This window comes from Neolamprologus multifasciatus, chromosome 4 (assembly GCF_963576455.1).
Source record: "Neolamprologus multifasciatus chromosome 4, fNeoMul1.2, whole genome shotgun sequence".
Taxonomy (NCBI): Eukaryota; Metazoa; Chordata; class Actinopteri; order Cichliformes; family Cichlidae; genus Neolamprologus; species Neolamprologus multifasciatus.
The window spans coordinates 28,751,166-28,778,490 of record NC_140442.1 but is presented as its reverse complement, the minus strand read 5'-3'; the positions used below and the strand labels follow the sequence as shown (position 1 = coordinate 28,778,490).

The following is a 27,325-nucleotide window of genomic DNA, read 5'->3' as shown; positions in this document are numbered from 1 at the left end:
AGAGGGGGGGGGATGCCTCCCCTGCGCCCTGGTGACACACCCACACCTGAAGGCCCTACTTGTGTGGGTGGGTGTGTTGGAGCGGGAAGAGGGAGGCAGCCGGGGATGGGGAGCACCTCCCCATTCCAGAAATACATGAGCTCAGTCACTCAGAGCAAACATTACTTTTTCACAATGTCTCCTTTCCTCCACACGTTTGGCTTTCTCTTCCTCTGCTTTCCAAGTTTCACACTCCCTCATACATAAACCTATAACTGTCCTCTTTGTTTGTACTGCAGTAATGATTTTATCCAAACATCCACAGCTCTGGTCAGCAGCATCATATTTCATCAAAGTCTTCCTCAGATTGTGAACGTGAGCTCTAAGGTCCGCATCACATGCAGCCACGATGACGGGACCCACTTTGTGATGCTACCAGCAAAGAACAGGCAGTCAGTCTATGACCCTCATTGGGTTTGGATATGGCACAGGAGACCCGACCTACGAGGGTCAATATAAGGAAGAATTTAAGCTTGAAAGAGAAGACAACGTAAAAGGAGCTCTGGTTATTCCCACAGCAAACCTGTTACTCTGCCAGCACACAGCGGTGTGGTTTAATACTGCTCCCTCACAAAAAGTCCCTCAGTGTCATCTTGTTTTCTTCGGCTCTTACGTCAGAGGAAGCGTGTCTTCACAGAGCAGAGAAGTTAGGCAGTCGGTCTCATACTCGAAGATGTGGAAGATGTGTTCAGCTGGAATCACACTTTTTTTTCTGCTCTTATTTCCATGTAATCTTTCTTCAACAATAACAACCTTCAGAATGTTTCTACTTGTTTTTGTCAACTAGTATTAACCATTTTAAATCTCTTTCTCTGCAGATCAAGCCAACTGTGTGACATTCCAGCAACCTCCGTCCAGGATAGTCAACGCAGGCGAAAGAGTAGAAATCCAATGCAGCCACGATGATGACAGTTTATACGTGATGCTCTGGTACCAGCAAAGGGATTATGGAGCGATGAGCTTAATTGGATATAGCTATGACACAAACAAACCCGACTATGAGCCGGCGTTTCAGAATCACACCGAGATTTTGAGAGAGACCAGAGTGAAAGGAGCTCTGAGCCTCCCCAGTGCCAAACTGTCACACTCAGCTGTGTATTTCTGCGCTGCCAGTACACAGTGATGTGGTTCAGTGACACAGACTTACTAAAACCATCTGTGCAGCCATGCTCTGCGAGAGAGCATATTTCTGCAACAGCTTTGTAGAGATCATCTCTCATCACTCAAGTTTTTGGAGCTGCCATGTTGACCTGTCCAAAGCACATGAGGAGAGCAGGAGGTCAGACACAAACCAGCACAGAGAATCTGCTCTGGTGGTGGTACTCACCTTCTCCACAAGGGCTGCGTCTGGATACCTGTGCCTCCCTGGATCTCCCATCCTTTATCTGCTCACCTGCTCATCCTGGCTGATTGTACTCTTGTACTCTTCTCAGTTAGTGTAGCCCAGCTCTCTGTTGTATTCTTCCTTGTGCTTATGGTTCTCTGGCTAATCGTTGTTTCTCCGTCTCCCCTGTACAGACCTCCCTGGACCCCAGCCTGCCTTTCCTGGAACCCTTTTGGATGAGTGAGAGTGTGACTGAGGCACAGCGTGGATCTTTTGGACCGAGTGTGTTTCTTTCACGAGCGGAGTGAGTGTGAGCATGTCTGTTCTCCAGGCCTGGAGCTGCCCACGGAATCGCTGGACCCCTCTTCCCCCTCTCGCTGTACATATGTAAATATTCCACTTGCACTGCAGTCCTACCTAGTAATTAGGGGTGCAACAATACTCATATCAATATTGAACCGTTCGATACAGTGCTTTCGGTTCGGTACGCATATGTATGAACAATACAAAATTTATTTGATCAACTTTTCTTCTGACGATGCTGTCTGTGTTGAGCGCTCAGTGGATCTGCGCTCGACAGTGCAGCCTAGGCGGAGTAGTCGAATGCAGATTCACCGAGCGCAGGGCAAGCTAGCAAGACAGAAGCTAAGCTCGTTGCAACATGGCAAGTTGAACCTCCCCCACCCTCATTCAGATCTGGCGTTTGGAACTATTTTGGTCGCGTCATGGACTAAAGTAAAACAGTATGTTGGATGTGCCACGCAATGCTCAATTACATGGGTGGGAACTAGTGTGTTAGTGCAGTTAGCTCGTTAACGTGTTGGCCGTCCAGCCCCACGCACGGGGCGATCCGCGGTAGCTTGTTAACGGAGATTTGCCGTGTTGTGGCGTTAACCTCATTTCAGATTAACGCTGACAGCACTAGTGGGAACACAACGAATATGACTGCACATTTACTCCGACATCATCCTAGTGCAAAGACAAGTGGAAGCAGACAAAAACAACAAGCACGCATGCTACAAACTTTACCCGAGTCATTTAGACAGCCGTTAGCACATGATTCTCCTCATGGGGACCTGATATGTTTAATATGCTGCTGAGAATATAGCCCAGAAGAAGCGTATAGTATAGCTTTTATTTTGGAAAGAGCAGTTTCTCTGTAATAAACTCTCTTTTCCAAAGATGAGTGATTCCTCAATCAGATAGATTAATTTTTTTTATTATTTTGTTGTTTCAGCAACATTAAATTTAAAAACTGTACTTTTGAGTTAAAATATATATTTATAATTTTAATAAATGACAAATTAAAAAGGCATGAACATTTTTTTTGTATCGAAAAAATATCGAACCGTGACACCAAAGTATCGAACCGAACCGTGAATTTTGTGTATCGTTGCACCCCTACTAGTAATCGTGACAGAATCTGGTTAAGTTAGAGAAATAAAAGACCCCACTTTCCAATGAATTGCAGTAATAGAATTTAGATAAATGCAGGTAAAGTAAAGGCAATAATTCAGTTCAATTTCATTTATACAGTTCCAAATCACAACAACAGTCATCTCAAGGCACTTTATATTGTAAAATAGACCCTACAATAACAGTCCCAGAAATAATAATAAAGTAAAGGCAACAAAGGAAAAGACATCTCCTACTGTTTTTTTTTTTTTTCATATTTGAAGAAATAAAATATCATAAATCACTTGGGGGGGGAAAGGACATTTGGACAAAAATGTAGTTGTGGCAGAGGTGTCGTCTCTGGCTCAGGGGAGCAGTAGGGCAGTGAGCTCAAGGGGGGAGTGCCAAGGAGGCTGGAGGGACAGGTGTCTGGGATTCCACTAGCGAGGTTTCTCCCTCTAGAGTGAAGCCTGAGACCTGGGGAAGGAGGTGTGAGTGCTGGAGACCATGTGAAAAGCTGAAGTGGGTGCCAAACCTGTCAAGAAAGCATTTTGTGCGATTTGCAATAAACCCTACTCAAAGTAGTACAGTGTGTCGGGTCAAACACTACAGTATCGTAGCAGACGATCTTGAAGAATGTGCTCCAATGAAGCCTAGCCATCAAAAACAAACTTTGCTTGATGTCCACATAACATTGAAAATGGCTGAAATGTGAAATTTGGTTGAAAAGGAAAAGGACATTCTTCAGTCCACTAACTCCGTATCTAAGTAGGGCTATAGGGCAGCGACTGAGGGGGCACTGAAGTGTTTGAGTAGACAGAGGACCAGCCCATCACAGGTTTACCACAGAGTGCACTTATATCAGCACCTGCAGAGGACCAGCACATTCATCTCCAAATTGTTCTTGCTGTGAGATGACAGTCATGGCACAACAACAATGCACTTTGGACAATTAACCCAAAAAGCACTTTATAATGTTTTTCTTCAGTGAAAAAAAGCAAAGCAATGGTGTTACCCTGCCTCACAAAGATTATATATATATATATATATATATATATATATATATGTATATAATACATATATACATTTATATATATATATATATAAATACATATATATATATATGTATATATATATATATATATATATGTATATAATACATATATACATTTATATATATATATATATATATATATATATATATATATATATATATATATATATATATATATAATCTTTGTGAGGCAGGGTAACACCATTGCTTTGCTTTTTTATATATATTTTTATATTTTTATATATATTTTTATATATATATGTATATATATATATATATACATATAATACTGCTCAAAAGCAATAAATGAATAAACGCGTTCTTCAAACTTCAAAAACCACCTTTTGCAGCAGTTACAGTCTGGCAGCACCTACACATTACAGCTGCTGGTTTAAGGTAATCTGATGACATTTAACCACACACTTCCTGGAACATCTCCTACAAGATTGCCTTCCTGCAGCATCCTCCCTACCATCAGTATGTCAAACAGTTCCCACAGCAGCTCAGCAGGGTTCGTATCCACAGACTGTTCTGGCCAATCCATTACTGTCATTATTCTGGCTTAGTGCTTATTATCTTGCAATATAAAGCACCTTGAGGTGGAATTAATTTGAACTAAAGGTTTTCTGCTAATTAATTAGCCTTTTATAATGACTTGAATTAGCAGTCAGCAGCCTCCCACAGAGGCCACGCCACCATGGGCAGGGCTGTTCTCAGTGACTGTGGGTGGAGCACTCGTGGAAAACTCAGGAAACATTCAAGCATGTGAACATTCCTTTTGATGAACCCTAATGAATATGAAGCTCTTCTCTCTAGCACTTCTCCTGTTTTCCAGTAAGAAAATTGTTTTTGTTTGTTTTACTTGACTTGATCTCTACACCAAACCCTTCAATTAACCTTTTTGTTTTCTTCGTTGTCCAGGATTCTGTTGCAGTGTGAAAATATATCAGCCACCTTTTACTTTGAGCCGTGAAGGAGAGAAATCGGCGACGCTGCAATGTGAACAGGACAATGATGAATATTTATACATGTTTTGGTACAAACACGCAGACTTTAGGCAAATGCAGCTGTTAACGTATTCTGTTAATAAAGGTATTCAAACCACTGAAGCTCCATTTAATGAAACAAAGTACTTCATGTCACGTCCTGCGGTGCGTAATTCTAGTCTGCACATAAAGCGAGTGGAGCCTGGAGATTCAGCGGTGTATTACTGCGCCTCAAGACTGCCACAGTAGCACAGACTCACTCTGTGGCTCGTCAACAACCCCAACATCACAGCAGGTCAACGACTGACAAGCAGCTCACTCAGTCTCCTCGCAGATGTTTGTTTTTGTCAAAACTCTTTGTGTTCAATTAGTAAAGCTTTGGCTTGACTTTAAGAATTTGTCTTTAAATTATATATTTGATTTGATTATATTTGTATATTATTTGTTTAAAAGTGTAATTTAGAAATGCAATGATAGTATTTTTCTTAATTTTCGTATCTTTTAAGACAAGAATAGAAAATAAGGCTCTTGAATTTGTTACAATTTCAAGGTAACATGATTCAGATTTCCAGTTTATCTATAATTTTTCTGTCCTGATTAAGATACATCGATTATTTCAGCATCCTGTTTGTTATGAGACTGAAATTGTGTTTATTTATTTATGTAATTTGTAGAAAATTGTAATCCAACTTTTTTTTCTGTCATTTTTAATCATTTTACTATTTTTTCTCTAAATGTACTGTTGTAAAAAGTTTTGTTCATATATTTTGTTACACATTGAAATGAATCAAGCATTATACATTACATAAGGCCATTTTTGTGCATATTGTGTTTGCATTAAAATGCCTCAAAATCCTGGTATATTTACAGCACTAAATATAAATATGAACCTGAAACAGTCACAGACAAAAATCCTACCTGCAGGTAGTCACATGACAAAACACATTCAGTGATATCAAAAGTCATAAAAGGCGCTGCACAAACACGAAACTGATTGAAAGTAAAAATCAAGCACAAAAGTTTAAAAAAAACATAACAGCAGCACAAAGACAAAGTAACAGGAGTAATTAGTTACTGATTACTTCTCCAAGAGAGTATGTTACTTTTCTGATTACTTGTTTTCAAAAGTAATTACTTACCTTATTACTTAGTTACTTTTTAAAAACATGATACGCAACCTGAATATGTAATAAAACAACAGACCTTTCAGCCCAAATCTAGTTTTTTCTGCATAATCCATCATATAAAATTGACTCAAATGAAAATGTATCTTTTTAAAAATTGTTTTATGAGTTTTAATCTTTTAATTTTATGCACATTGCATTAAACAAAAATTTAATTATATGCAGCTGTCTTTGACTTGCAGAAATTTTCTGCATATTCCAGCATATAAAATAAAATAATGTTTTTGTGTTTACACTCACTCTTTCAAATAGATGCAAGTAAAACACAGCAGAAAATAAATAAAATCAAAGACTCAGCAGCTCTGAGTCCTGTCACTTTAAATCTAGTTTTCACCTAGCTGGAGCAGGGCGGGTGGAGGTTTGCCGGTGCAGCAGCGGTCATCACAGCAGGGATTTCTCTGTGAATTTCACATTCCCGTGGTAGCGTGCTCGGTGCGTACTCAGATTGAAGTTTAATTTTTCAAGAAAGAAGTTTTCTTCCCACACAGAGTAACAGCGGACGCTAGGGTTGCCAACTCCCTGAGAAATAAATAAGGGACACCTCGTGGCCAGGGCCGGGCGACCCAGTTGTCTTCACCCTTCCCAGTGTGGTGAATTTTTTTAGCTCTTTTTTTGTGTGTGAAATTATTTTTTTAACCATTTGACTTGAATTTGATTTAAGTAGATGCGTATTCTTTGTGATATCAACACATGGGAAACAAAAATCATTTAGCCATTTATTTTTAGCTCAAAATGACAACATTAACACAATAAAACAGGTCTCTTTCTTAAACAGAAGCCTGTCATGCTTAACTTTTGAGAATAAAAGTAAATCTTTCTTTAAAAGAACTCTGTCCTGCTTAACTTAAAATTATATAAATTAATAGAAAACAATAGAAAGAAAAATATTCTTGTAACAGTGCACATTTAGTGCATTTAGTGCAATTGGCTTCAGTAGAGGCATTATTTCAGCTTTTGCTCCCGTTTGTAAACCCACTTGTTCCCATGATTACGCATCATAACTCATCATCATTATTCATCTATGTATTACTTTTATGTATTACTCATCTATTTGTTGTAATCATCTATCCTTGCAGTTGTTTATTACACAAAATAAATTATATTATCACACTTCTGGCCACATAGCGCTGATATTCACTGCACATGCCCATTTTAACCTTAACCAGAGGGTTTAAAAACAAACAAACCAGTGTTTACATACATATCTGCTTCTGCCGTGGCCTGGTGGACAAAAATTGGTTAAGGGTTCCCCGAGCTTTCACGCCCCTCATGTTCTTCATGTGCCCACCATTAGAAGAATGCCTATGGAAAAAGTGCGCCGGCACACAGTGCAGTGCGCTTTATAGGTGTTATCGTGCACTTTTCCAGCCAGGTGTTTTCCTTTTCCCATTCTTCCCTGTACTTTTGCAGCCTTTTTTCTTTCTCTGACAGGAACAAACATTGCTGGTCTAATGCTGGGCTCACACTGTGCGATTTTTTGGCTCATTTTGAGCCGATTTTTGAGTCGTGCGACCAATTTGGTGATCGGCCCGATTTTGGCCTTCATCGTGCATCGTGTAGTATACGTGGGGTAACGAGAAGCGATTAACACCTCACGACCAGCTCCCGATCATCAATCGCTCGTGAGGGTGTCACCGCAGCCGCTCACACTGCTCACGCGCAAACACGTAAACGTCGGTGAAAAAGACGGAGCAGCACGGCTGTGCAGCGTGTGATCTGGACTCAAGCGATGGAGGCACAACTTGTAGAACTTTGGAAAGCTCATCCGAGCCTTTTCGATGTGGCATCACCAAATTATCACGACCACAACAACCGTGAAAATAGTTGGATTTACATTGCTGCTCAATCACAGCTGCCTGATCAGTGTTTTTCATTAGCAATTTAGCAAAGCTGATGGTGGTGTGTGTCTGTGTGAGTGAAAGACAGAGAGGGAGAGCGAGCGACAGATTTTCTGTTATAACCTTCATTTTATGGAGGCACAGTGTGACTCAGGTCGCATCAGAGCATCGGGTCGTATAGTGTGAGACCCTGCATCGTGACCTACGAACTTAACCCTGCCAATCGTGCAGTTTGAAAATCGCACAGTGTTTGCCCAGCTTCAGGTGTACTGTCGTCTGAGACTTGCACCGCAGTGTCGGCGTTTGTTTCCCAGTTGGCCATGCTTTTTGTTGCGGTCATCCGTTGTCTTCCGGTATTTTCTCCGCAAGCGACCTTTCCTCAACCAATGAGATGAGCGGTAATCTGAATTGTCATACTCGAATTGTCATAAGTGTGCTGTCAGCTCATTGGTCACAAAGCAGGAGCGGGGCTGGGAATTATTTTTTCAAACAAAGCGTAGACTACTTTTGATTCTCACTGTATTACGGGACAAAGTGCGTCCCTTTTCAGCTCAATACGGGACGTGTACTTTTGTTTCTAAATACGGAACGATTCCGTTTTTTAAGGGACGGTTGGCAACCCTAGCGGACGCTAATGTTTTTGCCACTTTTACAGAATCAAACTCAAAGTAATGTCAGTACTTCCAAGCTTTAAACGCTGCATGGTCGTACTCTCTCCCGCACTCCATGTTGTTCATTGTTAATCTGCACACGTCTGTTGCTGCCTCATACGTCATTGTCATGAGACACTCTCACAAACAAAATCACAGTTTAGTAACGCAGTAACACTGCGAGCTTACGGGAAAGTAACAATAATCTAATTGCTTTTTTGCAATAGTAATCCCTTACTTTACTCGTTACTTGAAAAAAGTAATCGGATTACAGTAGCTGACCATCTCTTCTGGTGACTGAGACATGTTAGATTTGCTCTAGTCTGCCTAAAAACAATTCCACAGTGTGGAAAAAGTCCCTGCAGCAGTGTTTGTATACCAATTGAAGTTGAAATGAAATAAAAATTGACAGCATCCCCTCACTGCCACTCAGGAATCTCTCAGCTCCTCAGTTGAAATATCACGGAAACCCTGGTAGATGATGTCCTTATGTATAAATTATACCTGTTACACTTCACAATAAATCTCCAATTTTGAAATGATCTTCCTGCTTGTGTATACTATGATAAAATAAGTACTTTATACTATACGTGCAATTGTGTACACTTATGGGTTAAAGTGGAAATTAGCAAGGGGGAATCCTCAGTCACAATTCATTCTTCTGTGGTAGATTTTTCTTTGCATAGAGGCAGAGATCAGCCGGCTTTCTCTGCTGATACCAAACTACGTCTTGGATTTAGACATCCTGAGCCATCATGCCTAACCGTTCACCTCTTGACGCTATCCGGTCACTAAGTGATGACGTGACGAATCCTGCTTCCGGGCCTAAAGTAGTCTGCGTTTAATATGGCTTTTGTGTTGTTAACATGTTTAGTGTTTTGTATTTTCTTCTATTTAATCTCAAAAAGCTCCTAAAACAGTCAGTGATCACTGTTGACCTCCCTCGGCTTGTATTACCGCTAATCATTCATTTAAGCTCAGTTTTTAAAACCTTAGGATGTAACTACAGCCCAGCCCATGCAGCTGTATATGAATGACTAACCTCGTATTGTGGATGGATTATCTCAGTTGTTCTCCTGGCTGAAGTTTGGTCCTTTTACAGCATCCTGCCCTGCGATTACATTTGTTCCTGACCACCGAGAACACTCACATTAACTTTTATTGAGTGGAAAAATAGTTAGCTTGTTTATATTATGCTAACATAGCTGTGTCGCTAGCGGTCACGTAGCACATCATTATATACCAGCTAGCCAAACTTCAGTAACCCTACAAACGTCACTGCTGTTTAGTTTTCTGTCTTCATTTATGTTGGAAGTGATAACAGAGCTGTACGTTTTAATTTGTTTCCAAACCGCCGCAGTCAGGACATGCTATATTGTATTTAGATAGAAGCTAGCGAGCTAACTTCCTGCTAACTTCTAACTCCGTTAAATGTCATAAATTCCGTTTTCATGGATGCCTGGATGTTAAACTCAATTGTTACACCTGGTAGAGCAGAACGCTGATCATTTTATTAAAGATGAAAGACTTTAGACAGTTTTTCAACTCTCAGTAATGCCATAGTGACCGTTTGATATATGGACCTGCAGCGGAGTTTAGGCCCAGACACGGCTAGTGACGTCAGACTTAACGACCGGATAAAACTAGTGCAAAGGTCTTATTTAGTGAATGAATCAAATCAGCATTTAAACTGATGTTAGGTGGGGCTAAGGTAGCCTTAGCCTGCTCTGCTCCAGTCCAACATAGTAATTGACTGCAAACCTCAGCACAATACAGACAGACATTTCACAATATGAATAAACCAATACGTGATTAAAAACGCTGAAATGGGACATTAGCTAATATTTTCATTTACATTTCCAGTTTATCAAAAATTACTAAAGTGTGAAAATAATCTCTGATCCTTATCCCTATTTTTCTCGTCTCTCTTTGAGCATGATTGGTATTCTAGTTGCCACACGCTGCCTTCCAAATCGAAGATCACAAGTTATCTGTTTTTCAGCTTTAGTTTGCTCCGCGGTTTTTAGCGGTGGGTAATCCAAAAGTACAAGCAGCTTGGACCATGTTCTGTGGTTTTACCCACATAGTGCTTTAAACCACATAGAGCTTTTTCTAGAAAAATTTAGCTGAGGCAAAACTTGATCAGCAGCAGAGGAGCAGTCGCTGATCCATGAAGTCATAAAAATGTATCTGTTTCAGTTCGCTGACGTGTCTGCAGTACCACAAAGCTGATCAGTTAGATAAGTACACAGGTGCTATAACAGAGGGAGCAGTGTCCCGTACAATGTAGCTTCTCAGCTTCCACATATCTTGCATTTTGCTATTCTGTGTTTCTTTTTCTCTTATTCTTTAAGTGTTTGCTGTCTGAGCACACAGTTGTTATGTTTAAGAACAAGTTGATCACAGCCTGACCTCTGCTGGCTGAAGTTGGTGTTACATATGTCTGAAAAATCATGCTGATGATGACCCTTGAATGAGCCGGGCCAATCTCAGATTATATTTATGTCTAAAGTTATACCAGACTGATTTAACGTTGTGCTTAAGCATGAACCGAGGTCCAACTGCATCATTGTTAAAATTCTTTAACCCTTTAAAGCCGGTGAGAGCGGGCATGCTCCGTTTTGCGTAACTATTTTTAAATCCCAGTAGAACTGCAACCATGTAAGCTAGCACAATAATTTCTCCAAGTAGAAATATATGTAAAAAAACAAAACAAAAATGATTTTCAATTTTTTTGTAGTTTATTGCACCTTTTTGCAATTTATGTAGTTACTATGTACCTTTTTTTTCCTTTTTTTCCTTTTAGGATTCTGGCACTTTTAGAAATAAAACATCAGTATTAATGTGTTTGATATGTTTTTATTTTCCATCTAAAAGTTTAGTTGTGGTTAGAAAACAGTAAAGTGAATAATTTGAGCCTCCACAGCTGTGTGTGTAATTCTGTCAGGATGACCAATCTGAAAAGAAAGCAAACAACATGTTGTCTTGACTGCGATTGACTTTGAAAGGGTTTTCCTTCATATCTGATAAGTTTGATCATATACTCGCTTTCCTTTTTATTCATCTAAAAGCCTTGTACGGGTGTCAAACCATAGGTTTAATCACTGTAATTTGGGAAACATTATCAAAATGATGATGTGGAACTGCTGATTTCCTCCAGTTTTATACTGACTGGGCGGAAATAAAGAGGTGTGACCAGAGAAGACGTCACCGTGCAGCTACTGTATATAGAAACACGGGCTTCGTTTTCTTTGTGCGTCTTTTCTTAGCAGTCACAGAAATAGCAGCATTCATGCTCACCTCAGGCCTCCAGGCAGCCTGCACAGCTGCTCTCATCCACCAACAGAGAAAGATGGAGGCTGAGATATGGAGATGCTGGGTGGGGGGAGGAAAGACAGCAGCAAAGTGAAGTCAGGTTTTTGTATAGTGCTTTTTCACTGTGGGGACAGGGGGGGCACGGTGATACAAACCAATAGAGCCGCCGTACAAAAACCTCCTGCATTTAAAATGCACAGCGAGGAGCTCTGCAGATTACTTTCAACACCTGACAAGGCAGCCCTGCTCTTACTGCACAGAAATATCATTAGTGAGGGAATTTGTTTGGAGTTCAATAAAATTTTAAACACAGTGCAGCTTTTGAGTTTATTTCACTCATCTTTTTTTTTACTAAAACTCAGTTGGTGGTGTTAACATGTCCTTTGCTAAAATTCCAAGTGTTTTGTGGAAATTTAGTCTCATTTCAAGTGCGAGCTCTGGACTGTTTGGTTACTTTTTCACAAAGGATGCGTTCAATGTGACACTGGAGCTGAAGCCTACTTTGGAAGTGGAACTAGACTAACTGTTCTGGGTAAGTTGGGGCCTCACAATTTCTGTTTATTGAGAAAAAAAACACGTTTGCAATGTTTAGACTATGGCTGAAGCAGTGACCTACAAAAATGTGGTCCTTTTTATTACTGGTTCAGCTCCGTGCTATTTGATATTAAGCTGGTTCACAGTGCTACTTATGAAGCCTATTTTGGTGCAGGCACAAAACTGACCGTCCTCGGTGAGTAAAATGTCCGCTCATCCCTTTGGAAGCGTTATAAATGTGTAGATGTTGGAAAGTATTTGATATTAGCCTGTGTGTACAAAAAGAAAGCAAATCCGGCATGTTTAAGGTGATTGGAGTAAAGTTCAGTTTACTGTGCTGGTGGTTTTGTTTTTGAGGCTTTTTTCAATGGAGGCACCAGGTCGACTGTTTTAGTTAAGAAATAAAGTGAAAGAACTAGAATATAAATTAGAATATCATTTAATGGTTGTTTTTCATCTGATGGCAAAATACCCAAAAGCCTGAATGACACCTTCAGGTAATGAGTGATGCATAATAGCCATAAAACTCACTATATTTATATATATAAATATCTATATATATATATAAATGTGTCCTGTTGCTGCCGTGGTTTCAAGGGCGATCCTTAGCAGACTCTAACTGTCGACTACTGTCGATCTCTATGAAAAGCTCAATGTCTGAAACTATGACAAAGCTTGATAAATTGCAAAGAGGAGCCCCAAGAGACAAGGAAGAGGTTTTTGTAACAGTCTGAGAGCTCTGTGTTCATTCAGCGAGGCTTATTTCGGAGCTGGAACTAAACTGACCGTCTTAGGTAAGATAATCTGCAGCGAAGACTCAAACTACACGTCTTAATATGATAGAAATAATGTGTGATAAGTGTGCTTCACTTTTTGGGTGGTTTTATTAATCAGCCATAAACATATTCAAGCTGTTTTTAAAAAGTGAAAGCTATTAAAGCACAAAGTTAGACTTGTGTCAGTGCTGATTAGTCTTCAGCAAAGTGCTGCAGCTATAAAAGAATTGGCTCATTGCCCAGATTATCTGTGGCTATTCTGATCAGCTCTGTGAGCGACTGCGTATTCCCAGTCCGAGGCTCGCTTTGGGAACTAAACTCCCAGTTTCAGGTAAGGTGCAAAAATAGAACATTTTAACAGGCACAAATGTATTTTATCATGCAATAGTCCATAAATTAAAACCTAATTGTAAGTAAGTTGAGTTACTGTAGCATCATTTAAGGTTCCTGACTTTGTCTAAAACCTAAAATCTGTCTAATTCGGTTTTATTATGAAGAGTAAATTTGGAGAAATTTGAATTTTTCATAAAGAGAAAAAAAAGATAATTTCCAGCTGTTGATAGCACAACAATTTTTACTACGCTGCATATCAGTGTGGCAAACTACAACCCTGTTTACTTTGGTACTGGCACCAAACTGACCGTTTTGGGTAAGAAACCTTATGCATGTTTTTTTTTTTCCACTGCCGAGAACCTCTGAGAAGTTCTAATGTAAGTTTAGGGCTGTAAAAAGTTTGAATGTTGTTTTTCATACTTGGGTGTAGACAGAATCACAAAGTTATAAACACGTTGGCGTGGATTTAAAACAATGTGCCATGAAATTTATTTCAAATGTCTTCTATATCTAAGATATTTTGGATATTTGGCATTTTGGAAAAAAGAAAAAAAGAGATACAGCTTACATATTAACACCTTACACCATATTTATTTCATTTTACTTTCTTTTTACCCAGTAATCACCTGCTGTTTTTCCAAAAGATCCATAAATCCAAAAGAAAATGACGAAGCAGGGTTTTTTTTTACAAGTGTTACTTTTTTTATCTTTGGGTATTCAAAATGGGAACAATGAGACTGTTTGCATTCTAATGATTCGATTCTCTTTGTCCCACAGCACCAAATATAACAGTTAAGCCACCAAAGGTGAAAGTGTTTAAACCTTCAACAAAGGAGTGTCAAAATGAAAAACACAAGAAAAACAAGAAGACCTTGCTGTGCGTGGCCTCTGATTTCTATCCGGACCATGTGAATGTGTCCTGGCAGATTGATGGGGTGGACGTCAAAGATGGCGTCGCCACCGATCACTCTGCCCACTGGAATGGTTCACGCTACCGCATCACAAGCAGGCTGAGAGTCTTGTTTTCACAGTGGTTCAAACCAGGCAAGATTTTCACCTGCACCGTCAGCTTCTTTGACGGGGAACAGACGGTTCGTTCTGTGGGCTCGGTCGCAGGCATTCGAAGTACGTTCGTTTACAATCTTTAAATGTGTCAAAATCATCTGAAATAGTTTGACTTGATTTCACTGAAAGAAATCGTTTTTCTTTTTCTTAGATCCAGGAGCTGCAGCAATAAGAAGTAAATATAATATAATATTATTATTAATAATAATAAGTGTGTCTGCTCTATACTGAGCTGGGAAAATAATACAAATCTTACAATTTTGTGCAGACAAGTATCTGAAGACCACCCATAATGCCAAGCTGTCATATCTGGTTTTGATCATCAAGAGCAGCATCTACGGACTCTTTGTGATCATCCTGGTGTGGAAATTTCAGGTTGGTCCAAAACGATCCAGCTCCTGTTTGTGCCATGAGCAGTGGTCGTTATATGAAACATAATTTAACAGCACCACGTGCTTCTTCCTCCAAAGGAACCTGTCTGAAACTGAATCTAAATGTAATGCAGGATCGATTTGTTAGACCGCCGTAAAAACACGACTCAGTTAGCCTGTTTTTCTTGAATATGTCTTTTTTCTTAGCAACTATCACTCAACAATTAAAACCTATTGAAAACATTTTAAAAGCTGATGAGATACAGACTAATGAATATAAAGGTATCATTTAAAATAACAAGGGAGGGGTTTTGTTGTTGATGTTGTTTGAAGTTTATAGATTTATAGATTCTCAATGACCATATTTCAGTCACCCCAGCAGAATTTTTCATTAAATATCTCAATCAATCACTTTTAAAATTAGTATAATAATATTTCTAAGTAATCTCAGCACTGGTGGGTGGTAATATACATTTAAAAACTCTGACAAAGCGTTCATTATTACCACAGAAGCTCTGAAAATGATTTCTTATAGTTATCATTTAGTGTATCCAAGAAAACTGCTTCACATCCACAATTTCTTTGTGCTTGATTGATAATTAAAAATTAGTAGGAAGGTGAAGCTGGCCTTCTTTATAGTCAGTTTATTTAGTGAAGACTCACTGAAGACATGAGGCTTTACGTTTAAACCTTTGTTTAAAGAGCGACTCTGTAAACTGAAAACGTGTTTCCTGTCTTCACAGGGGTTTTCAAGAAAACCAGAGAAATGAGAGCTGAGCTGAACGACTGAGCTGCTTTCTGTGAAAACAAAAACATTCACAGTATCCTAAAGCTTTGCTTTCCATTTGACTTTCTTCCATTTAGTATATAAATAAGTGGACATCCTGTGCAGTTATTGGTTATTATTCTGTTAGTCTGTGTAAGTGCTTTGTGCTCAGTTTGCGTCTTAATAAAAGTACTCCTTAAACACACAACTGTCTATTTCTTTCATATATGAGTCTGAGGCAGTTCTGCCTGACAGTACAACATACAGTATACTCATCAGGTGCAGTTTCAGGTATTATTCACTACACTGCGTGGCTAGCAGGGGGCTATTTTTAGCAGCCTGTTATCTGTTGGGTTTCTGAGAACTCACCCTTATATTTTCCATTTTCTATGAACTCCAACTCAAAAACATTTTACTGTGACATGTTCCCCTGAGCAAAACAAAACATGTCTGTAAAACCTGTTCAAGATTCACTTTTTCCATTCTCAGTGAGTAAAGCTGTGTTTTTTTCACAGCAGGTGGAGGGTTATACATATTGAAGTATGTGTGTAAAATGTGAGTCAACCACAGCTCGTAGGAACAGGAAATCAATACTCTCCTCTCTCCAGAGAAGGAGGTTGAAGCTGTTGTTTCGTGAGGAACAAACCAGGTCGTGACAGCTTACGGAGGCGTTGAGAGCAACAGCAGAGCACAGGATGTGGTCACAGAGTGAGACGAGCGAGCGGCAGCTTGCTGAGAAGCTTCAGAGGTGCAGACTTCCGCTTCACCGCAACCTTCACAAGCATTAACACGCACCTGTGCACCAGCTCCCCGCTCTGCAGCGCTGCAGCACACTAACTGTGTCAACTGAAGCTACGCTGGGAGACAGCAGCTGTTCTGTGTGCATAACTGCAGCCTTTTATTTAGAGTTTGAGGTCACGTAAGTTCATCAGAACTATCAAGCACAATAAAGTGCTCATTTCCTTTTTCCTAATCAGAGGATGTTTATATCACAACAGAGGTTTGATCTCCTCAAGCTGAGTTAAGAGTACTCACCATAATCCTTTAATGCTCACAACAGCATTACATAACAAGAAGGTAACAATAAACTACAATGATTATAATAAAACTATAATATAATAAATCATTTTTGGGGCTTGACTTCCTATTAGTACATAAAGCTAACATCTGTCCATCCACTTTCTTTTGTTAATCCAACTCAGCGCAGGGCTGGAAAAAAACACAGCTCATTTAATTCAATAAAGAACAACCTCATATTTCCCCTTAGTCTGCATTATCAGATGAAGGAGTGTTTCATGGTGATATGTTAACTATAGTCTATTTTATTTTCCCTACACGTCACATCCTTCATATAAGAGCTGTCTCTATCTGAAAGTGAGATCAAATCTAACTAAAGTATATTTACCATTAAAACTGGGATCTGCCTCTATCGCCTGATCATTGCTCACATTTTTAGACTGAACTCAAACACGCTGCCTGTAGATGCAGGAGGTGGCTGTTGGTAAAGATTTATATTAAAATAATACATTAAAATGTCCTTTAAGAATTCACACTCTGAGGTGCTTTTCCAGTTTAAATATGATTGTAGTTTAAGTACGACACTGGGGTGGTGTTCACTTTGTGCTAGTTTTACTCTTACTGGCCACCAAAGTGCTTTGTAATAAAATCATTATTACTGTGTTTTATCTGTCAGTAGAGTAGCAGATGTGTAAAATTACAAAACTTATCACAGTTCAACTCTCTTTTTATGAACATGCTCAGGTTACTACATTTAGAGTTTTGAGGGAGTGTTTATAGATTCATAATAGTCGTTTAACTAAACCTGATTAAAATATGTTTTTGATTCAGTCCACAGGTGTGACACAGCAGACACCTCAGACTCAGTCACAATTATAGAAAGATGTTAAACATGGAAACCTGTTGTTTTATGAAAGGTTTGCACCCTTACTGGGTTTTAACCTCATCTTGCTTTTGTGTATAACATGACGCTAACCACGTCACGATGAGGAAATGTATTTAAAATAGTGAGATACTACAGAAAAATGTTAATTAGCCCGAATGATAAGATACTCGAGGAACAGTTTTATTATTTAAACCAGAGTTACAAGATCAAAATGTGGAATGCATTATCAGAGGGTACAAGATATTTAATCAGATTAAACACTGAAATAAAAAAGTATAAAACTACATTTGGGTTTATATAAAACGCAAGTTATGTAATTACAGTAGGTTTGAAGGGGTTTGAGGAGATCCATGATCATATATGTGTTTTTCTACAGCTTATTAAATGCTTATAAACTGTTTATTTTTTCAGCTAGTGTAGGAACAACTCAGGAACAACTTCAGTGCTGTGTTCATCAATCAGCTGTGACTGATGGGAAATGAAACAAGCTGTACATTAATAAATTAGAAATATTTTTACCTTAATCAGAGAGTGCTAGTGTTCCTGAGAGCAACACACCCAGGCCTGCTGCTCTTTTAATTAAAGAATAACGTCATACAGCCATGCATAGGATGCATCTGCGCTATATCAGTGTCTCCATCTGCTGGGCAAACCATGCCACTACATCAAGAGCTTAAAGGCTACTATAGACGGTAAGTTTAACACATAAAACAAAAATCAGCACAAATAGTTTTCAAATGTTTTAATGAGTCAAAATGAACATGATTGATTGTATTGGCACGTTTGGGGATGAAGGAACAAAGTGAATCTTAAATATTAAAATGTTTCTTAAAGAAGAAAAGCTATCAAGCTCCAGAAAATTACACTAGAATAAATGCAGACACGGTTGCAATTAATCCAGGAGGATCCAGCAGAGCCGCAGAGCGATGGCTAACAGAGACAGAGTGATGCTCCGGGCTGCAGAGCCGGTCAGCTTGTTCCTACCCAGAAGGGCACGAGCTATACTTCACTCCCATCATGGACACACCCTCACTTGCCAGCAGCATGCCAGAGAAGACGATTGATTTTGGGTTCGTGTCTGTACCTAGGCCTCCTACACTGACATTGAGTCACTTTCTTTAATACATATTAGTCTATTATCCTCAACAACATAGTTTACATTAAAAACCCACAAGATGAATTCTGCTAGTATCACCTAACTGAATGAATCTACCCACTTACATGTGCTTCTAGGAGGGTGGAGCACAGCTGGAAATAACTAAGCTTCATATATCATATGAACTGTTACACACAGTACAAAGTCATTGTGTTTCCATAAAAAATACAATGGAAGCAGAAATTGAACAAAATCACACCAAACACAACATTTTAGGGACCTGGAAACAGCTATCACGCCTTTGCTGGACTGCTGCAACTCTATGTGTACAGCAATGCCTACTCCACTCCCTCCCACAGAGAGTTGTATTGATTGAAGTATTGATTGTGTTTCATTCAGTCCAATAATGTAGGCAGATCCTACAATATTCTATGTATTACTGTAGGGTCTGCCTTACAATATAAAGCACCTTGAGACACTTTTCTTGTGATTTTTGTGCTGTATAAATAAAATTGAAGTGAACATTAGGAACATCCTATTCACCTAGAATGTCATTTTAAATGCAACTGTCATCCAGCAGATAAAACATCATCATTAGCTCCCAAAATTCACTCTGCCACGTCCTTTCTGTCAGTCAGATGTGGAGTGAATCTCACTCTAATCCCTATTGTTCCAGCTTTAAAACCTGTTACCTAAAAGTCAAAGAGAGGTTGACTGTATGACGTTGGTTCATCAGGTCATTGCTCTAGATTTTACAGGTCTACAGTGAATGGGCTAATAACTGCATATTCACTCTTTATTTATTCAATTTTTAACATAACACTCTTGGAGTTTGACTTGATCAGCGGTGGCAGTGATGCGCAGGAAAAACAACACGAGTCCATCTACAAGGAGGCTGTGGGGTAGCACGGGCAGTCACCAGTGTTTTTAATTGTTATCAGGGGTTAGATGGTGGGGTGATATTTGGAATAATGTGTATGTAAGCAGAAAGTTTGGTCTATAAACATGGCTGTATAAAGAGAAACTAAACTTTATAAATAGCACCTCATTCACTGCACTGTTGAAAACCCTCCACACAACTAAACAAAGCACCACATACCAGACATTAGACAGCTCCTGCAGAGCTTCCATTACTTATTCAAAAGAATTCAAAAGCTGTTCTTTTCTTTGGAATTTGGAAAATACTGCAGTGCATTTGTCATGATCTGAGTGTTTCAAAGAATAAACAGAGTAAACATACCTGGGCTCGGTTCAGTTAAGAATAATTCAGAAAAACTAAATTGCTGTCGCCCACTTAGCAGCTAAACATTCGCTTGTGCGAGCTTGTGCGAGCAGTTAGCATGTAGAAATTCATGTTCTGCTAACTCCAAACTGGTCTGGTTCCACTTTAGCTTGCTCGATATTATTAATAACTATTATCAGTTATTATCAGTCTAAGTCCACTGAATATTTGTAGAGAGCAGTACAGTCACAGAGGCTAACGATAAGCTCAGTGCTGCATCAGTAGACCAAACTGTGGGGCTAGCTGCTTATTAAACCCAAATTTCTTATTTTGAAATTAAAGCTGTACCCTAGCAAACATATTGAAAAATATTACTAAAATTAAAGATGAAACGACACTAGGGACATTATCACAGGGTCAGTTTGACATATATTTCCAATATCACTGAGAATTTGTTTTCAGTAACTGTTTTCTATTATCTATTTGGTAATGAGAATAAACAAAATGTAAAACATTTGAACGTTTCTCAATAGAAAGAACGAGCAGATATCTGATGTTTCAAACAGTGTTCGGCCCACTTCTTATCTTGTTAAACTAACTACCCGTACATAAGAGCAGCAGCATTCCTGAGTTTATGATGCTGACATCTCAGACAGAGCGAGCATAATCACATGATGCAGAATTTAGAAATATTAAATCATAAATAGCTTCACAGTGTCATTTTTTTCCCCTAAAACAGGCTCCAGTAATACTAGTCTGTGTACATGGAGCAGACTGACGTCTGATCACAATCAGTTCTACGCATATTAGTTGTTGTTGTTTGAGAAAAAACAAAGGTGAACACTTTAATCCTTCTTTGCAATAATCTGATTTGTATTTCTCGAGTTGTAAGACGCAGTCAAAACCAACCTCTACTCTGCGTGGAAATAAGACTGACATCCATCTGTCCACCATTCTGTTTTTGGCACAGTACCACGATCAGCTTTAATCAGAGGTGAGGTTTGGGTTTCAACCCTGTTTGCTGGAAACAATTAAACTGTGACAAAGTTCCCAACACTGGTCCTAATAGTTTCATTACTAAAAGATTTTTCAAAAGGACAGAAAAACACAACAATTAAAGAAGAGATGGATGAAAGGAGGGCAGTCTACTGCTGGAGGCCAGACGGCTCTCTTTCTCTGCCTGTTTAATACCTCCAACACACACACACACACACACACACACAGACACACTCACAGTTAATAACTGTATTCCAGATCAGCAGTAATCATCTTGACATCTTTGACCTCTGTGGGACTTTGTCCTTCTCTGTTCTCTTTCCCTCCATCAGTCCTGCACTAATCCCCTGTGGAGTACAGACACATATGGTCCTCATGACCCCCTCTGTCTCTATTGCTGACTCTCGGTCTGACTGTCAATCAATAGGTTCAGACATTCCTAGGCCTTCTATGGTGATAAACTACAAAGAACAAAGAGTATATTCAAGAAACCTTCTATTAAATATTAAATAATTTATTTGCAATTTTCTATTTTACATTATGAGTTACACACATGCAAAGATGTGTTTCGTGAGTGAACAGACTTCCCTTGGGTGTTGCATAAGAAAGGGTGTAAAAACATGCTAAACTAAACGTCTACCACAGCTGCCTGCTGTGGTGATCCCGCGTGATTAAGGAGAGGCTCGTAGGTATTATATAATAGGTGGAAACAAGATCAGTGAAAGGAAAGAAAGAAAGCACAACAGAAGTCAGATTATGTGTGAACAGACGATTCAGCTGTATCCACACAGGGAGCGATTCACAGTGATGTGGTGACAAGAGACCGTAGACAGTCAATCTGACATTTGGTGACTTCAAGAGACTACAGCTGAATGAAACCTCGGCAACTGTTAACACAAGTCAGACATTTTTTTACTCTTCGAACTCCACATTATATGTAATGGCCTTTGGCCTTTACAAAAGTATGGCTTTTATTGTGAAAAATCCCATTGCTGACAATGGTCGTTCTTAAAAATTCATCGAAAGAACCACATTTTTACAGCAGATCACAGCTGCAATATTAAATTTGAACAGATACTCCAGCTCTTCTTTAGTTTTAATTCCAACTCTGTTTTTTCACTTTTTCGCAAGGAAAAAGAAATCAAGTACTATCCATTTGTGGCAGCAGTCAGGAAGTGTGTGCTAAAAGCATTTTTGTAACTAGAGGAGCCAGAAACATCTGCTTATCCTCTCACTAATTTAGCCTCAGGATGGAGGGCTCTGAGTTTGCGTCTGCGACTCGGTGTCCCAGTTCTTCCCTCGGTTCCTCTTCCTGTTCCTTTCCGCCATCACCACAGCAGCCACCACGGTGACAAACACAGTGACAGTGATGACGAGTACAGTAGCGGTCTCAGCCACGCAGAGTTGGCTGTCTACCCAGGCCAACGAAGCCCCCAACAGCTGCGGAGGGTCCTGGCATGTCACGTTGTGGTAGTCGTCAATGTGGAGGTGCCGGACGTGTAGGATCTTACTGAAAACACGATGCAGCTCACAGTCACAGCTCCAAGGGTTCCCTGGCAGGGAAAGAAGGAAGGCAGGTATACAGAGTTCAATTAAACAAAGAATGCAAACCTTAAAATTGTGTGTCAGAGTGTTGAGTCAGAACTTGATTGTAGAAGAGGGGGTGTTGATCAACATCATCTATTTTATATTGCATGATAATCAGTCCAAACGTTTTAAACATATTTCAGTCTGTTCTGTCAGTTTCTGACATGGAGAAAAATGAATGAAATAAAATTAAAGTATTTCTGCAGACCTGACAGCTGTATGTGTGTTGCTGTTGTATGAAGGCTGATGAAGGTCTTAAATTTGAGGTTATGCAGGTTGTTTCCCTCCAGATCAAGAACAGCCAGGCTGTACAGAGGTGCCAGGGCACCAGTATCTATCTGAGAGATGTTGTTGTTGCTCAGCTGGAGTACCTAGGAAGACAGACAAACAGGTACTAATTAGAAAGGCAGACAAACAGAAAAGTTAAGTCATCAAAATGGTGTGCCACAGGGATCTGTTTTTGAGCCACTTCTTCTTACAATAATTAGACAATTCTTCCAAAGCAGCACATTAAAGTGTGCATTAATAGGTAGCCATATCATAGTACTTTATACTTTATAACTAATGATGAATTTCAAACTTATCATTATTCAGTGTACCAAAACACTAGCTGTCTTACGTATAGATGAATTAAGACCTGAAATAAGATTCATTTACATTATTATCCTTTTTAGAGGCTAAAGCTACAACAGTCCGCAATCAAAAAAAACCTTTGAGGTACCTCTTTATTTACCCATTTAAATAAAAGTATGTTCACCTCCAGTCCAGGCAGCATGTCCAGGCTCCCATGCTGCACCACAGTCAGTTTGTTGTTGTGTAGATAGAGTTGTCTGAGCCGGGAGAGGCCTCGGAACACGCCAGGGCCAACAGACACCAGTTTGTTATGACTCAGGTCCAGCTTTTCCATGTTGTCCAGAAACTCCAGGCTGGCAGCAGAGACAACGAGAGCGTGAGACAGTGAGAAGATACTGTGAGAGACAGGCAGAGAGAAGCTCTGTGCTGAATGCTGCTGTCTGTAACTGTATTCGCTGGATGTAAAAGAGAGGCATGCATAAGACAGCTCCTGGTCTTTTGGATCACTTTAAACATATTCCTGTTAAGCCAGACGATAAACAGAAATATGGAAGCTGATGGAAAACTGAGATGGAGTTTCACGGCACTCTGATGACCCACAGATAGCCATGTACCTGTATCCAGATAGATAATGCAAGTTGTTGTGCTGCAGTCGCAGTTCTTTGAGAGCAGGCAGACTGGATGAGAAGTCCACAGGGAGAGTTTTTAATTTGTTCCAACTGAGATCCAGTTTCTCCAGAAAGGACAATGAGAAAAATGCCTATTCAAAGACAAAAAGCATCAATTACTTGTGCTGTTTCAACTTTCCTACTGTCAGGGACCTGAGTCAGACCCAGGGTCCATGAGCAGTTTTGAACTTGTTTATTTGTTGCTGTGTGTACCGTGATTTTGTGTGGTGCTTGTGCCCCTGGTTTCCCTTTGTATTGTGTATGTGTGTGCGTGTGTGTGATGTCCTGGTTTTCCTGGACCACCAGGCCTAGTGGGTGTGTCCTGTTGGGAGGCTGGCCACACCCGAGGAGGAGGAACACACACACCTGCAGCTGATAAGGATCGTTAGGGGAGCTACATAGCAGTGTGGCTGAGTGCTTCTCAACGCTGGATCATTGAGTGACTTCACGTTAGTCTCTTTGTCAGTTAGAGAAGGTTAGTCTGCCGCAATTGTGGTGTGTTCTGACAGCTGCCTTTTTGTTATTTCCCAGGTGGAGTGTGGAGTCGAGAGGGCAGTGAGCACGGGGTGCTCGAACACTGAGGAACGCAGACACACTGGGCACTACTCTGGGAAGAGGATACAGCACGGAGTCGGGAATGCACTGTGTCAGTTTACTTCACTGTAAATAAACGCACTGCTTTGCATCGAAGAGCCCTGCATTTGGGTTCTAATTTCCCCACATCCCCACGGTCTGCCACCGTGACCACGACAGATTCAGTTTTTATATGACATATCAGTAACTGGCAGTGATGTAGTGGTAAACACATTTGCTTGCAGTCCATGTCTCTCATTTCTCGTTTCTCATTTCTGTTATTTTCTGTAAATGTGTTTTTTAAATATAAAGTATTATTTTTATATATATACAATTAATATGTCGATTTCTATACAAATACAAAGTTGCAATTTATTTTCTATCTATCTGTGAGCTGCAGACAGATAGTCAGTCACAGGCAAAGAGGCAGGGTACATCCTGTTTCAGAGCTTTCACTTAGACAGACAACCATCCACACTCACATTCACACCTAAAGCCAATTTGGGATCTCCAGTTAAGCTAACATACTTGTTACCCTGGAGTGTTTTCTATGCTTGTGCTAATTTGCTTTAGTTACATATTAAATCTCTAAAATACGTCTTCGTATTATCCTTACAACTGTAATTGTGCAACATTTTCAGACGCATAAATAGTTTTTCCACCACTTTGTTCTTACCTGTGGTTGGATTTCCTCTATCTGGCTGTTGGTGAGCACCAGCACCCGCAAGGACCACAGTCCTTTGAAGGCTTGAGTGCCTATCACACTCAGATTGTTTCTTCCTAGCTCCAGCAGCCACGTGCCATGCGGGAGGCCCCTGGGAACGTGCTCAAACCCACTGTCGCGGCAGTCCACCAGGTCAGCATGCTCATAACAAATGCACTTGTGTGGACACAACTTTGAGCACTGAACACATGGGAGAAGGGACTGCAGGGAGTAAATGGCAAGAAGGAAGAAGAGATGTGTCGAGGAAAGAAGACTCATATTTCCCAGGACAGCTGAAGGAGGGTCAGGAGATTTTAAGAAGCAGAAAGCTCACTGAAGGGCGGGAGTTTAATTCTGCTGTTCTTTTTCCCAAACCTCGTAGTCCATGTCAAAGCAGCCAAAGTAACTGGCAATAGAAAGAAACAGAATATATTTTCTATATCAGAATTTAATACTATACTCAGTATTAATAATAGTGTAGTCTTCACTGGCTCGCTGTTAAATCCAGAAATGAATTTAAAATCCTTTCCTTTAACTGATAAAGCTTACAGATATCTGTGAGCTTCATGAAACAAACCCTCTGATCCAGCTCTCCCTTATTTATGCTGTGAGTGGCTCAGGCTGCCATGGAGAAGCACTCCGAGAGCACAAACCTCCACCAAGGTAGCTCAGTGTCTGGACAGCATTTACTTTTAAGGGAATTGTATTGTTTTTTATATATAAGCATTATGTAGGATCAATAGATAATATGTGCTGATTTGTAAATAAATGGACATGAATAACTTGAGAGTGCCTAGTTAGTATATTTGGAACTAACTAGGCAGCTCATTTCTCCTGATAATGCTTTCTTTAAACATGTGACACATTTTGGGGTCAACTTGGAAAAAAGGCAGATGTGACATGTCAAAGTGAGGTCAGAGGTTATGGACGCAAACCATAATGTGATATTGAGAATCCCTGTGTATCCCTATATGCCTGTATGTGGTCAATTCATATAGTGGCAGTAGGAAACATAGTTTTAAAAGCTCTATATTATCATTATTATCGCTTTGGCGTTAGGATCAGTCTGTTGACCTTGAAGGGGAGTTTAAAGGTCAAATGTGACATGATAGTTCAAATTTTTATACAGTACTTACTATATATCGATAACATATTATATGTTGATAATTCACACCAAACTTGAAAGAATCATAGTTTCTAAGGCTTTTTGCCAATTTTCCAGCCAATAAATCACTGAGTTCACTTTCATGACCTTGGTTGATGAAAGACGAATTTTCATGTATTGTTAACATGACCCCGCTCCACACCCCTATCCGCAGGTTTTATTAAAGATAGAATAACACACATGCAAACAGTACCAAAGAAATTATGGCTTTTGTGGAAGTAGTAAGCTATATTTATAAAGCACCTTTAAGAATAGAGGCGAGAAATTTTTTTTTTTTTAAAAAAGAGAAGCAAATGTAAAGGTTTTTCTTTTTTTATCTGTTTTTTTGTTTGTTTGTTTGGGTTCCTACGTGTCCTGACAGAAATGTTTGAATCATTAGCTGTTAATTGTTCCACTGTACTCATCAGTATACTGTACAGTTTATTATCATTATCAATTCTGCCTCCTGCAAATGAAGGCACAGTTTATGACAGTTGAATTTGTATGCTTAGAAAATAAAACAATGAGTATAAAAGTTCTGAAAAGCTACGACATGATAAACATGACATTTTTTTCATTAAATCTCCAAAGGACAGTTTTACCTAACAGGCTGTAGGACTACAGGGATACGTCTTTATCTCGTCTCTCCATGCCTCATCCAGATATAGCTGCATAATCAGATCATGAATGAATTCAGCCAGTCTGATGAAACTGCTAGTTTTTTACTGTATAAATTTTTATTTTATTTATTAGCATGTAGTTTTCTAATGCTTATTTTGGAAAAAACAATCTCCAAAATAAAACATTTTCCATGGTAAAAAAAATAAGAAAATAAAGACAGCGAACAAAGAGGATCAATAAAGTTAAAGTTTAACAATTGGGATATTTTTTATCAGTTATTTTGACGATGGACACCTGACTCACCCCTTCTGCTGCTGAAGAACCAAAATATATCCATGCTAGCTCCTCAACTTCTACATGCCCTCGGCTTTGATGGATGATTCTGAGACAACAGGCAGAGGGAGGAAGGAGCGAGAGAACCAACGACAGGTCGACGATGATGCTGATGGAGCCTTCCAGCTGCGTTAATAATCCTCTAATCCTCTCCAATTGCCAAACGCTTTCTCTCTCTCACTGAACTCGTTTGATGTTTGTCATGGTGTTTCTCTCTCTGTCCACCCTCCCCCTGGTTTCCTAGGCATCGCTCCATCTGTCCCTTTTACCGACTTA

The 27,325-nt window shown here is 39.6% G+C and overlaps 2 protein-coding genes across 2 annotated transcripts; one reads left to right on the top strand and one right to left on the bottom strand.

The window, feature by feature from the left end:
- Window positions 1-841: 841 nt before the first annotated feature.
- LOC146520755 (T cell receptor beta chain MC.7.G5-like) lies at window positions 842-17,581 on the top strand (the record flags this gene model as incomplete). Its single annotated transcript, XM_085157630.1, has 6 exons — window positions 842-1,151; window positions 13,000-13,113; window positions 14,206-14,553; window positions 14,645-14,668; window positions 14,762-14,868; window positions 15,608-17,581. Coding segments are annotated over 6 exons (930 nt in total), but the record flags the coding sequence as incomplete, so codon positions are not given.
- A 4,311-nt stretch (window positions 17,582-21,892) lies between these two features.
- On the bottom strand, window positions 21,893-27,325 carry LOC146520754 (uncharacterized). The gene is made up of 6 exons (XM_085157422.1): window positions 27,020-27,325; window positions 24,925-25,357; window positions 23,622-23,767; window positions 23,192-23,360; window positions 22,643-22,805; window positions 21,893-22,400 (listed from the first exon to the last, which is right to left on the bottom strand). The coding sequence occupies exons 2-6, from the start codon at window positions 25,228-25,230 to the stop codon at window positions 22,093-22,095; spliced, it is 1,092 nt and encodes a 363-aa protein (XP_085013548.1). The 5' UTR covers window positions 25,231-25,357; window positions 27,020-27,325; the 3' UTR covers window positions 21,893-22,092.